The 12,493-nt window shown below is 37.6% G+C and overlaps 1 protein-coding gene across 2 annotated transcripts; it reads right to left on the minus strand.

Annotated features, from left to right (window-relative positions):
- Positions 1–559: 559 nt before the first annotated feature.
- Positions 560–11,414, minus strand: LOC148839629 (alpha-1,6-mannosyl-glycoprotein 2-beta-N-acetylglucosaminyltransferase). 2 transcript variants are annotated; one of them, XM_088931777.1, is made up of 3 exons: positions 11,314–11,414; positions 10,142–10,343; positions 560–10,018 (listed from the first exon to the last, which is right to left on the minus strand). In XM_088931777.1, the coding sequence occupies exon 3, from the start codon at positions 9,726–9,728 to the stop codon at positions 8,442–8,444; it is 1,287 nt and encodes a 428-aa protein (XP_088787903.1). In that variant the 5' UTR covers positions 9,729–10,018; positions 10,142–10,343; positions 11,314–11,414; the 3' UTR covers positions 560–8,441. The 2 variants fall into 2 exon arrangements, with proteins under 2 accessions (XP_088787903.1, XP_088787912.1); XM_088931786.1 differs by lacking the exon at positions 11,314–11,414 and having other exon boundaries at positions 10,142–10,363.
- Between the last annotated feature and the right edge of the window lie 1,079 nt (positions 11,415–12,493).

A 12,493-nucleotide genomic window follows, 5' to 3' on the forward strand; every position in this document is an offset into this window, starting at 1 on the left:
ATATACAGTATATGTGCAATGCTTAGATATGTAAGTAAAAAAAGAAGGTAACACAAGCCTTGTTTACCCACTGTTACCGTGTCATACAGCTGTCAAGAAAATGTTTTATATGGTACTGTTTATGTTGAAACAGTACAATTATATAGACAGGCAAGCAATGCAAAATAAAAGTTTACTGGCAAATTTAACATACACCTTTAAAACTTTAGCTTCAGGGTCTTTATATACAGAACAATGAAATCTGCAAACTAATTTGATTAATTACTGCTCCGCTGAAAGGAAGAGTAATTAATGTAAGATTTAATCCACACAGGCATTTAGGATTAACAGAAAAAAAAGATGTTAATTCAGAAATCCATTTTAATCTTCTTAACCTTAACCTTTCATAAAATCGGCTTTCCCATGTATTGTTATCCATTCGGCTAACAGCTGTGTCAAAACCAACTTAGACGAGGTAAATATTTCATACACATCTCAGAAACTTCGGGTAAATAAATTAAACTTGAACACCAGGAAGAGTGATATAATCAAATGAGGTTGTGCCATAAACAAACCAAAATTTTTTATTCATAAGTCATTTATTGTGCGATTAAAATACAAAAATTAATACAATAAAAATGACTTAGTATTTTTTCAGAACTGATGAAGCTTTAAAAAAATAAGACATTAAAATGGGCAACCCTCAGCCCAATGAAATTACCCTGCTTTTCACATTCTCCAACATGAACATGGACCTCTCTTCTGAGCATGTCAATGAAGCCCCCTTGAAGCAAAACACCACAGTGCTTACTGTACATCTGCTCCATTTTGTGCTTGTATTGACGTGTACGTTTGTCTCCAATTCAAGGACTGCATATTGTAACCAGGCTTGGCTTTGTACAATACACTCCATAGCATCAAAAGACAAAATCTCATTGGTCAGGTCATCCAAATGCAGTTTAAAACTGCTAAGCAGAGAAAATGTGCAAAAACAAATTTCATTACCCTGGAAGGCGATAAGTGTCAAAAGCTTGGTCCAAAAAACAGTTTTTCCCCATTATCTTTAGGACTGTCAGCAGATTTGATTTCAGGACATCATTTGCAACACGGGAATGGATGTTGTTTGCAAATGTATCTAAAATAATTAAAGCCAGCCCACAGGTCTGGCAAATCTACTTTTAACATAACGGGGAGCAATCTGTAATCAAAACTAACAATGAAAAAAATCTGCATATAAATAACCTGCGTCTTTCAAGTTTTCCCCAACCCAATTAAATTTGTGCAAATTTAGTCCACGTCTACACTTTGGAACAACAAAACAGCTCCCCATGTCAGTTAACAAAAAAAATCATACCGATTCCACATTTGTGCAGTTAAAGCTCCTTGGTGGCATAAAGGAACTTTGGCAACAAGACATTCTGAATTCCTTATCCATATTTTATATTAAAACAACAAAAATTACAAATTACTGCTAGGAATTACAAAAAGCTACAATACACATTCATCAGGCAGACATTTTTATTGTTGCATAGGTCTGCAATTCCAGTTATTTACAACTTGCAAAAATAATTCCTGAGAAACATTAACAGATCAAATACAAATAGAAAACAACGACACTATATTTTTACACCACATTTACTATTGCAGTTAAATGCAATACAAAAGAAATAAATGTCCCTAAATCACATTGTATGAATGCACTCCTTCCGATGAGAAAGTAACAAACACAACCATCCCCTCACAACATCATGAGTTCTAGAAATCTGGGCCTGCAGACTTAGGGTGAAATAAACCTCTGTTCTTAAAAAGTTCATTAAGCAGACCCCCCCCCAAAAAAGAAAACAACATCATGGTCTCTTTTTTACTGTACATCTCTTGTTTCTTGCTCAACATCTTCAATGTTGAAGTGTACTCATACCCAGAAAAAGTTGAAAACAAATGCTATAAAATAGTCATCTTATATTTTAGAATTATTTTGAATGTTCACAAAGCCTTACGGTGTTCTTATCGTTCTTTTGCTTATGGTGCCTTTCACCAACAAGTTCAATGCTAATGGCAAGAGTGGTAGTCTGTTGGGAAGAAAACAGAAGTATGTTTTACAAAAAAAAAAGGCAGTGAAGAGAGTAATGTTGAAGATGTCACAAACCCAGAGGCAATTTGGAATTTGCAGTCTGGAATAATTAATCTACAATATCTGCAAGACTGCCATTCAAGTCTGACCATGAAGCTGGGGTCTATGGCAAAAATCCACAACATACATTTGCCAAACAGAAACAGACTTCCAAGGCCAAGGGGACTTCCAGTTAAATGATGTGGTTGGATGAGCCGAGTTGAATTTTTGGACTGTGTCAGTGGGACTATCATTAGAACAAGTAGAATCTCATGTTGAAATGCTAACCCTTCTGTAAAGAATAATAATGGAGCCATTCTGCAATAACTTTGGTCTTTGGTCCAGATGTCCTAGTTAGAAATGTGATTTTTTATGCTATTTCAATGAACAGCTGGTGCCGTCTGTTATGAAGCTTATGTCTGGTTACAAGTACATTTTATAACGGGATTAGATTAAAAACAATGCATCAAACTCAAAGACCAAAAGTTTAAGGGAGTAAAACTATCACTGTTCCCAATTAGAGAAAAAGTCTCACCACAGTCTCCAGAACAACATTTCTGGTATTTACTGAGTAAAGCAGATCATAAGGGCAGGATGTGCAACCTACAGCCTTATAACAACCTATAACAAGGATACAGGAAGCACCTCCTTAAGGGAATCAAAGTCAAAAGAAAGTTCACAAAAAAAAAAACAGGGTTGTTAGAGTATGAATACATTTAGACATTATCCTTTCAGAAATACATGGAAATGGTTCTCACAGATGTTCTAATTATACAAACAATAACAGAAGTTATAATCTTTATATGAATTTCACAATAAATACATTTCAATAGATCTGTAGTAGATTTTTAAATGTTCAAATCAGAAAATAACATACCTGGAATGTACAGCTTATAACAACTTTTCAATACAGTTCTTTGAGGGTATGAATAAATCTGGAGACTACTGCACCATGTAATGTTAAAACACAGAAATCAGGTATTTAATAGCTCTGCTAATGTTTTAAAAATTAATAACAGTTTTAAACTCTATAGTGTATATTCACCTACAGTATATGGAAAGATGGTTCCCCAACACACAAAAATGGTTTTCAAGTGGTAATACTAACACACCTAAACTACAATCAAGAATCCTTAAGACAGGATAAATTTCTCAGGTACATTGTTGGGGAATTACTTTTTTTGTTTCAATGGCAGCATTTTTCCGTCTATAAATTATGGGCTTTGGAAAGTGCATAAGCCCACACATAAATGGAACTGCACATAAGTGGATTCAATATACAAAAACTGGGAAAACAAAGAGAATAAGATGGTATAGGCTGTATGAAAAAAGTGTTAACTAGCACCACTGACATACAGTATTATCAGGAAAAGACATATTACATACTTTGAAAACTGGGTGCACCATAGATCCTCGCTTTGTCAGTACTCTAAACATACATCACAGGCATTTCCTAACTTCCTATATAAGCTTAGTGAGTGTAGAAAATGAGTTTAGCTCATTTTCATAGATTAACCCACTGATTGTCGTTCCTTCCATTGTGAATATTCATGAAGCAAAGCAATTTAATTTCAAAAGACAAAAACGTTCTCACTGGTATAAGTCACATAAGGTAACAGCATTGACAGCTGAATGACAAAATATCACTACCAAAAGTATTTTAAAACTAATGCTCTGCAACATTTTGTTTATAAAAGTTCAGGAATTGTAACAGCTTTGGGCGAAACCAGCAGCGACAGTTTTCACAGCACTGAAAATGCAGGCTGCACCTGCAGCTATTGTACTGTTATCATAGCCTACATCTCCACCACCTCAAATGTTACTATTTCTCCATGGATACATTACTATGGGGCAGGAGTGATTATTATTTATAATGAGGCTCCAGTCTTTTCCCCATTGAGTAATGGCTAGACTAACCGAACAGGTTATTAGTGCAACTTCTCTGTAGGCTTGACTCTGTTTTCATGTCTAAATCCTAAACCAGATTCTCATCTGTCATACCTAAGGTATGCCTACCTTTTTTCTGAAGTGACATTTCATTAAGACCCAAGTGAGGGTGAGTATTAAGCCAAGCAAGAAAAAAAAACATCAGTATGATTGTCAAAATGTAGTTTATAACGTATCTTCCAATATCATTTAGAAGGCAAAACATTACCAGAGAAGGACAACATTAAAAAGTAAATAAGTTTATGACTACCACATACATTGATCTTGTAAACCTAGGAGTCAGATGTATTTTCTTTGACTGAAGCAAGAACTGGAAAAACCCCAGGAACAAAATAGTTAAAAAGGGAAAGAAACTCTCCTACTGGCACTGCACATTACACTAGTATGAAGTACAGCAGAAAGCATGTTTGCAATTGCATTATTTACAATCAAATGTCTGATGTTCAGTGTATGTCTTCCCATCCATTTTTTTAACAGACCTCAATTATCAGGAAGAAAATGAAAATGCAGTGTATTCAGACCTCATGGTCACCAGCTGTAAACACTTTCCTATAGTTTAAATTTCAGTTGATATGACCCGTTGTCCATAATTTATATCGTTTTTAATATGAACCCAAATGATAGCAGGCTGAAGGAAACAATACTTTATAAATGAGCCTTATGACTGATACTTGGATTTTTAAATTTCATCTGGATCTGAATGGCAGGCAACCATTGAAATTTTTACACTAACCTTTTCTGTGGTCCCACTGACAGCAAAATTATATAAATGGCACAACAGTAAATTTTAATTTTGAAATCAGAATAATTTAAGCACAACATACATTACTGCATCTATGGAACATGTTCTATATTCCATTATATCATTCAGATTTTTTTTTGGTCCACAATCAAAATATTTAAGAACTGGATTTTCTATACCTTTCTGGAAAGCAGGTAGTTAGTTGGGCAAGGTAAAACCCTCTGTTTGTACAGATTTCCAAGAATTAAATTAAATGAAAAGGATAAAAATAAAGATCTAAAAACACATCTCATAAAATGTCAACTTGCAAATACAAAAATATTGCTTAAAACAAGTCAGTTTTAAAATGGGAGGGTTACATTAGCTTTCTGCTACATTATTATTTTTGAAGGGTATGAGGGTACTCTGTCAGTGGTGATACAATCCACAACTTTTTACACATTATTTGTCCTAATCATGACTTACAAAAAAGAAACATCAGGGACAATTATCTCATCCTTATTTTTGTTTCTTTAAAAGCCAATACCTCCAGAATTCAGAGGAAATAAGGAATCCCCATGGAAGTTTTTTAAGCCCTTTTCATTTTTTTTATGCAAGTACAAGGCTGATTCCAGTAAATGCAAGTCCCTCCCACATCCACAGCAGAGGAGTGCAGAGGTTAATATAGTACGTTCTGACATCTGCTACAGATCATGTAGTTTTAGGGCTTAATTTTTAATGCAACAGAGGAACTTGTCAGCAAGAAAGAACATTCTCAGTATACAGCTCAATGAGGGAAAACAACCTTTAGGGCAGTGGGAGGTCATGTCAGTGATATCACTCCCTGGATTGTTACTGAAAACAGGAGAAAGAGTGGAATTGCCATAAAAAGTTATGAAAATCCTTCATTTGTGCTTCATTTGGATTAAAGATGTAGCTCCAGGTATACAATGTCTACACATGAAATTAAAAAAAAATAGTGTTACAACAGACTTGTTAAAGATTTACAGCACTCTGTATACAGCCAAACCAAGTTAATGAACTATGAGTTATGTTATTTATCTATGTTAGTAAATCCAGTATCAGATGTACAATAGGGTAATGACTGGTGTGTTCTCACAGAAAAACAATCTTGTCCTTGAAGAACCAAATACGTTACAAGGCTTAGTTTTCTGACATTGTCAGCATGAACACACCCAGTTATGAACTGGTACTAATTCTATTCAACAGCAAGCCTTAAGGATATCCACATTTAGAATAAAAGCTTTTGTTTGAATAAAAGGCACTATTTTGGCTGCTTGATCTCTTAAATCACCAACAACAGCAATTAATTTGTACTGTAACACAGTCATAAAAAATGGTCATATTTGTAAAAGGTTACAAGAAATTCTCAAAGTGTAAAAAAAGATAAATGCAACTACTCCACCTTTTATATAGTCCTTTTCAAATTCACAAACCTATTGATGCCTAGAAATGCACCATTTATCAATGTAAAAGCAAATTAGCTGTGCACAGCCGTATGCAGTGCCACACCAACAGGGAACTGAAAGCATTTGATTTGAATATTCAAACAGACATGGATTACCCAAAAAAAAGTTCCAACTTAAAAAAAAAAGCTTACAGTCAAATACCAATGGCATGACTGTAATAATGAAGGAAAACTCAAAAGGTCCTGGGCAAATAAAAACAAAAGGTAATTACACAAAAACCCCATGGCAAAATAAACCTGCTTTCCTCCTTTTACTCCACTGAAGATGTTTATCTTAAGCAAATTTCTCACGTGACAGACAACCACAGAAACCAAGATCCCGAAACCACAACTTACAATGAAGTATAGTCTGGTGCGATGTAAAGAGGTCCAGGCCTTTTGATAGAAAACACAAAAATATTTTTGTCTAATGGTGGCCAGTCTGTCTGATGGCCTTCTGGGTTTCATAAAACAGTAACTGAAGAACTGGGATAATGTAACTAGCTCAAAATTGTCATTAAGGGCCAACCTGGATTGAAAACATGAAGATGCACTGAATCTCCAATATTGGATACTAAGGTACACAATCATCCAAACTAACTTAACTTGTTAAGTAGAATAGCACTGTTTTAATTACACAAGGATTCTTGAAGACAATTGCTGGACGGCTTATGATGGGGGTGCCCGACTTTGGTCCGCAAGGGTCTCTGGTCAGCAGGTTTTAGCTTGTCTGATTAATAGATGAGCAAATAATGAGTTAAATTAAATAATTAAGGGCTCAGGTGGAATCACATTAGAAACCTTCTGGTACCCCAGGACTAGAATTGTGCACTCCTGGACTTCTGATTTTGTTTCGCCAGTGGACTCAATTACATCTAATCTAAGTCCATCTAATTAATTACCATATCTGTAAAACTTCTAACCAGACTTTGTAGGCAACAGTGGCATTAACAAAGAAAACATTTTAAGTAATCAACCACAAATGACCTTTAGACAAATTCTACACAGCAAATAAAATACATAGTATTTGTTTCATTGTCTTTATACATTGGAACAAAAACCATAAGACACAAGGTCTCTCATGAACTGAATTTGAGGCACCTGAATTGCTCTATACAGTAGGCATGCATCTCTAGTCCTTGATCACTAGAATGCAGCAGAATTTGTAGGTTTCTTCAATTCAACAGTTCCTGAAAATTTTAAATTGGTCTGATTGAGGTAATGATTGGCTCAACTAACTGGAAAGAAATAGCTGCAGCTCACAAGGTCTGTAGCTGGGCACCACTGGATCACACTGACACCAGAAAATGCATGGAAAAAGGCAGTTTAAGCATTTCTATGCTCCCCATTGGAACAGTGCTACGATCAAATTATAGCATGTACCAGGGAATCCTAGTTCTCCAAGTGCTTTATGCTGCACATTTGTTATGATTTACAGTAACTAAGCTATCAAATAAAGAGCTGGACCAGTAGTCAAGCTGTTGGGAATCTATTACTAACATATCTTGGATAGCCTTCAACCACGATCCCAACCCCTACCTCTTTTTTAATAAAGTACAGCCTGCACAAAAAACAGTGAGGTAATAACCAATCATATTTTGTGCTACTGCTTTAAATGCGCATTTTCATCTCATGAAACAGTCGTGACCTCTTTCCCGTTAATGTCTCAAACAAATATTGCCCAAAGTCTTAAACGCCAAAAAGCACACTTGTAATCCACTCCACAGTTTAACAGGATGCCACAGAACAACTGTGCAGCGCACAGTGTCAGCAGAAGAAAAACCATGAGAAGAAATGCAATTCTTTGGTATTCTATAACCACAGCTCTTTCCAATAAGCATGACTGACATTCCTATGACTATTATGTATATATTCTTAATGTGCAGTTTTCCATTAAAGCCAGCTGCCTACTACTTGAAGAACACCCAAAGAGTTTTTCTCAATGTAAATAAAATTTAAACAAAACCTATGACTTTCTCATGGAAATAAAGAATGCTGGAATGTTGAGGTGTTGAGGATCATTTTTAGATGGGGGGGGGGAGGGGGTGTCTTGAGGCAATTTTATTACCTGGTGCTGGGCTCTTGTCCACCTGTAACAGTTATGTAAATACTGTGCTAATGATTCCAAACCCTTTAAAAAAGCACAGCGATACCCACACACAGGGTCTTAAAAATCCCTCATATTTTTAATGGCACTTGTCTTGAAATCTGTTCCTTCAGAGAATTTTGGCATAATTTTTGCATAGTGTGTGGTCCCTGAGATCGCCCCACCCTCCGTTTTTCACATGTGGCTTGTGTTCCACCAAGCTCTCTTTATCAAGAACCAAAGCATGGGGAAACAGGAAGTTCCCAGAGGACTGCAGAGCTTGTTGCACTTTCTGCAGAGCCTGCTCTGGGTTGCAGCTCTCCTTCTGATGCAGCCCGCAGTCTCCCGTGTGCAGCACCCGGGACGCTCGAGCCGCCATCACCTTCAGGGGCTTCGGTATGCAAGACCCCGACAGGTGCTGGAGGGTCCAGTCCCAGTTGTAGTCGTCGTACGTGCAGTACTCGTGGGCGCAGCCCATCAGCTTGTAATAAACCTCCTTGGAGATGCCCATCCCCATGTTGTGCCTGGTGGATGACCAGCCCGACGTCTCCAACTTGTTCGTCAAGTCTCTGAACTCCTGCGGGGCCTCGTGGTTGCCGAGCACCAGCATGTCGCAGTCGGGGCAGTTGCTTTGCTTCAGCTCCGTCATCCGCTTGAAAAACCTGTAGAAGTCCGGCAAGAGGTAGTTGTCCTCCTCAAGGAAGAGGACGTAGCCGCTGAACCCCTGAAGGGCCCTCACTCGCTCCCACACAAAGTGCAGCTTCCACCACCAGTGGTGCTTGGTTTGTGTGAAGGAAGCCTCCCGGTAGTGGCCATACGAGTCAGGGAAATCCGCGTTGAGGCACCCCTTCTTTTTGGCGTCCTCTTTTAAGATGTCTCTCGGGCAGTCACTCGGGTCCTGTCCCGGAAACTCGTGGGGGTACAGCTGCATGCTGAAGGGAAAATGGATTTGCAAGACCTTGCAGAACGTTATTCCTTGTACAATGTCACTTATTTCCTCTGAGAAATAGTCGTGGCTGAAAATGAGCAGGACGTTGTGGATGGCGAAAGCTTTGCTCAAAGATTCCACGAGCAGTCTGAGGTAGGCAGGTCTGTTGTGGACCTGAACCACTATAACCAGCTCGGGGTCCTTGGGGAACTTGTCAGCATTTCGGATAAACTGCCTCAAGTTGCTTTCGTACACCGATTTTTTCATTTCAAACAGAGTCCCGTACTGGAATTTCCTACGGACTTGATTCGGCGTAGAACCTGGGATGACACCCCTTTCATTGGCATTTTCAACATCTTTTCTTAAAAACGTTCTTTCATCGTCTCGCTGTGAGCTGTTACTCTTACGAATAACGTAGACTAGAGACAGTGCAATAAGGGCAGTAAAAGATAAAAACAGTACGTTTCTCTTGTTTATTTTAAATCTCATTTTAAAAAAATCTGTGACTTTACTCTAGACGTATTTGTGCTCAAACCGAACACCCAAGGGATAGGATCACCATCTCAATCTCGTCCCATTAAACATCGTTTTAATTTTAAGGTTTTCAGAAATGCACCTTTTTGCTTCGTTCTAAAAACTGCAATCCAACAGAAGCAGAAGCAATGTTCAAAGAAAATTCAAATGACTTTCCTCTCTGCCGAGAAGCACAAGTTCGACTCAGGAAGTAGGTGTGACTTTTGGTTTGCAACAATTACATTTCATCTGGTTAACCGGACCACCTACAAGACGAAAACACAAAACAAAATAAGCAAAAAAGAATAAGTAAGACGTTTTCTCTTTCGAGCGGTTATACATAGATGGGTTTAACAAGTGATGCTAAACGCAAGACCGGCTGAACATACCTGACAACACCGTCATGTGTCACAACTTCCTGAAGGAAGACACGGACCGTGAAAAAGTTTCCACCTCAGGTTTCTCGTGTAGTGCAAGGCGTTGACTTAATTGACTGCTGACGTGGACATTTTAGCCAACCGGAGGACACGGAGCGCCGGGTTTAACGAATCAGGGACCTGCAGGTCTCTGTAATGTGAGTGAGGAGTGTACCTGGACTCAGCCAATAGGAGAACGGGAAACACACATTAACCACATATTACACCCCTATTACTTGCATATATAAGGTGAATAAGGCGATAAATAGCTAATGTTTAAGTTGGTCTTAGATTTAAATATTTCTGTAAATGGTGCTTGCGTGACAGTGAAGCCTTTTCATCGTCCTGTTGTAACCCGATTGCATTTAACCTATTGTCTAAAAAGACCTGAAAACAAAATAATGCATTCGGCACGATATGAGGTTGTTTTAGCAGGTATAGATGACAAGATTGTATCGAGTCCTTAAGTCTGGTTTCCTCGCACTTTCTGTGCTGTATTATTGCTCGCTATTCCCAAACTACTTGTATGAGAAGGTATATCCGATTTTCCTTCTAACATTCTTTTGTTTTACTAGTGCGCATGCCCTGCAACACGTTTAAGTAATTTTCAGTTAAATTAATATGGTTTGCGAATGATTAATTTTATGCTTTAATGTTTTTTTTTTATTCCTGCTACATGTGTATGTCACTCCGGTTGAAGTAATAACATGTATTAGCTTGTCAGTGTTTTGTATGAATTCTAGATAAAATGTCAGTTATAATTTAAAATAAATTCCGAGACGCACTATATCTAAACGGTTATTTTCAAGTACTATGCTACTACGCCATAAATAATTACTACAGTGCATGCTGCAGATGAAATGAAAAAAAAATCACATTGCTTTCTGTTATTATCGATCAAAATTAGCAGACAAATCTTACCAAAAGTGTTCAATAAATGTAAGCACAATATAAAAACTAAACAACTTTAGAGGGTTGTACCTCCTCTCCCCCAGGGAGCACAAAAAAGAAAATTATGTGAAAATGTTGAACTTTACTTTTACCTTTCTCAAAACATGATTCTTGGTTCAAGGAAATTAGTCTTTTTAAAATTTTGGATGAACCTGGAAAGAGTAGTTCATTAGAAGGAATCATAATTTACTTACCCTCCCAATTCTCTCTGCAGGCTACAAAAATAGGCATTTTTAAAGCTAAACGTGTAGTCCCTTGGGTTGTGGTGTAAAGTCCAGGCTCACCCAAGTATACAGGGCTCAAAGGTCAACTAAAATGTGCCATGACAAAACCAGACAGGCCACTTGATAAGCAAACAGATAAACCTGTTCTGCGCCTTTTAAGCAAGACTGTTTCATCTACTGTAACTCCTGCCATTTTGAGATTGCCTAATACAGTTATACTATATGAACCATTGTTACTTCAATAGGAGACAACTAAGAGGGACAAGAGGGACACCATTCTTCATTAAAAATAGTGCCTTACAGTGGAATAGACTGTCCACTAGCTGAAGCATAATACGATATAAGACATATCAATACTTTTCTTATTAAATGAAAGTCCCTAAAAGAACCTTGTGAGTTAAAATTAACTGGAATGTCAATTTACAAAATGACATTTAAAAAATGTGAACTTTGTGCTGGTCATTCTGCATTTATAGTGTATTTCATGTTTTCAAACAACTTTTTACTGGAGCTTTTCCTTCTTGTGTGTTTTGAGTGAGCACTTTCAGGTCAAGATGTCTACAGGAATAACGTGCACATTTATCTTGCAGTGTAAGACGGTGCCATCGTTTTGATAAATTGAACATGTCCCCATATAAGAGTGATTGACGTCAGAAAATTCACAATTAAGTGCGGTGGCTCGGTGTCTAAGGATCTGCGCCTGTGGCTAATACAAGAAATTGTATATGGCCAAGAAAGTGATCTCTGTCTACTTCAACCCACTTTGATTATTTGTAACCATGAAGATTAGAGTCCTCTGATCTGACCTTTAAGCCTTTTGGTTGAGTCATCTGTAGAACCTCCCCATTCATTTGCAGATTTCAGCTTTTCTCACCTCTCCCCAAGATCTCCCATTGTTGGGATGCTCTTTCTTACCTGCTCTGTGCCCATTCTTGTCTGTTTTCTGTTCACAAGTGCTTTATATCCTGGCTACTTTCATCTGTCTCATTCACCCCTGCGGATGGCGGAAACATTTTCTTTTTCTTCTTTTCAGTATGGAACTTCTCCTTGTTTCGTCTTTTTCATTTGTGGCTGAAAACATTATCGGTGCCCCGAATTATGGCCAGATCCATTTCTAGAATTCTGTTCGCTCGCTAATCTCTAAATGCAC

Source organism: Atractosteus spatula, chromosome 2, assembly GCF_055471065.1.
Source record: "Atractosteus spatula isolate fAtrSpa1 chromosome 2, fAtrSpa1.hap1, whole genome shotgun sequence".
NCBI classification, from domain to species: domain Eukaryota; kingdom Metazoa; phylum Chordata; class Actinopteri; order Semionotiformes; family Lepisosteidae; genus Atractosteus; species Atractosteus spatula.

What these genes read in the sequence shown, in the direction of transcription:
- LOC148839629 (XM_088931777.1), bottom strand. Translation starts at nt 9,728, where the DNA reads ATGAGATTTAAAATAAACAAGAGAAACGTACTGTTTTTATCTTTTACT.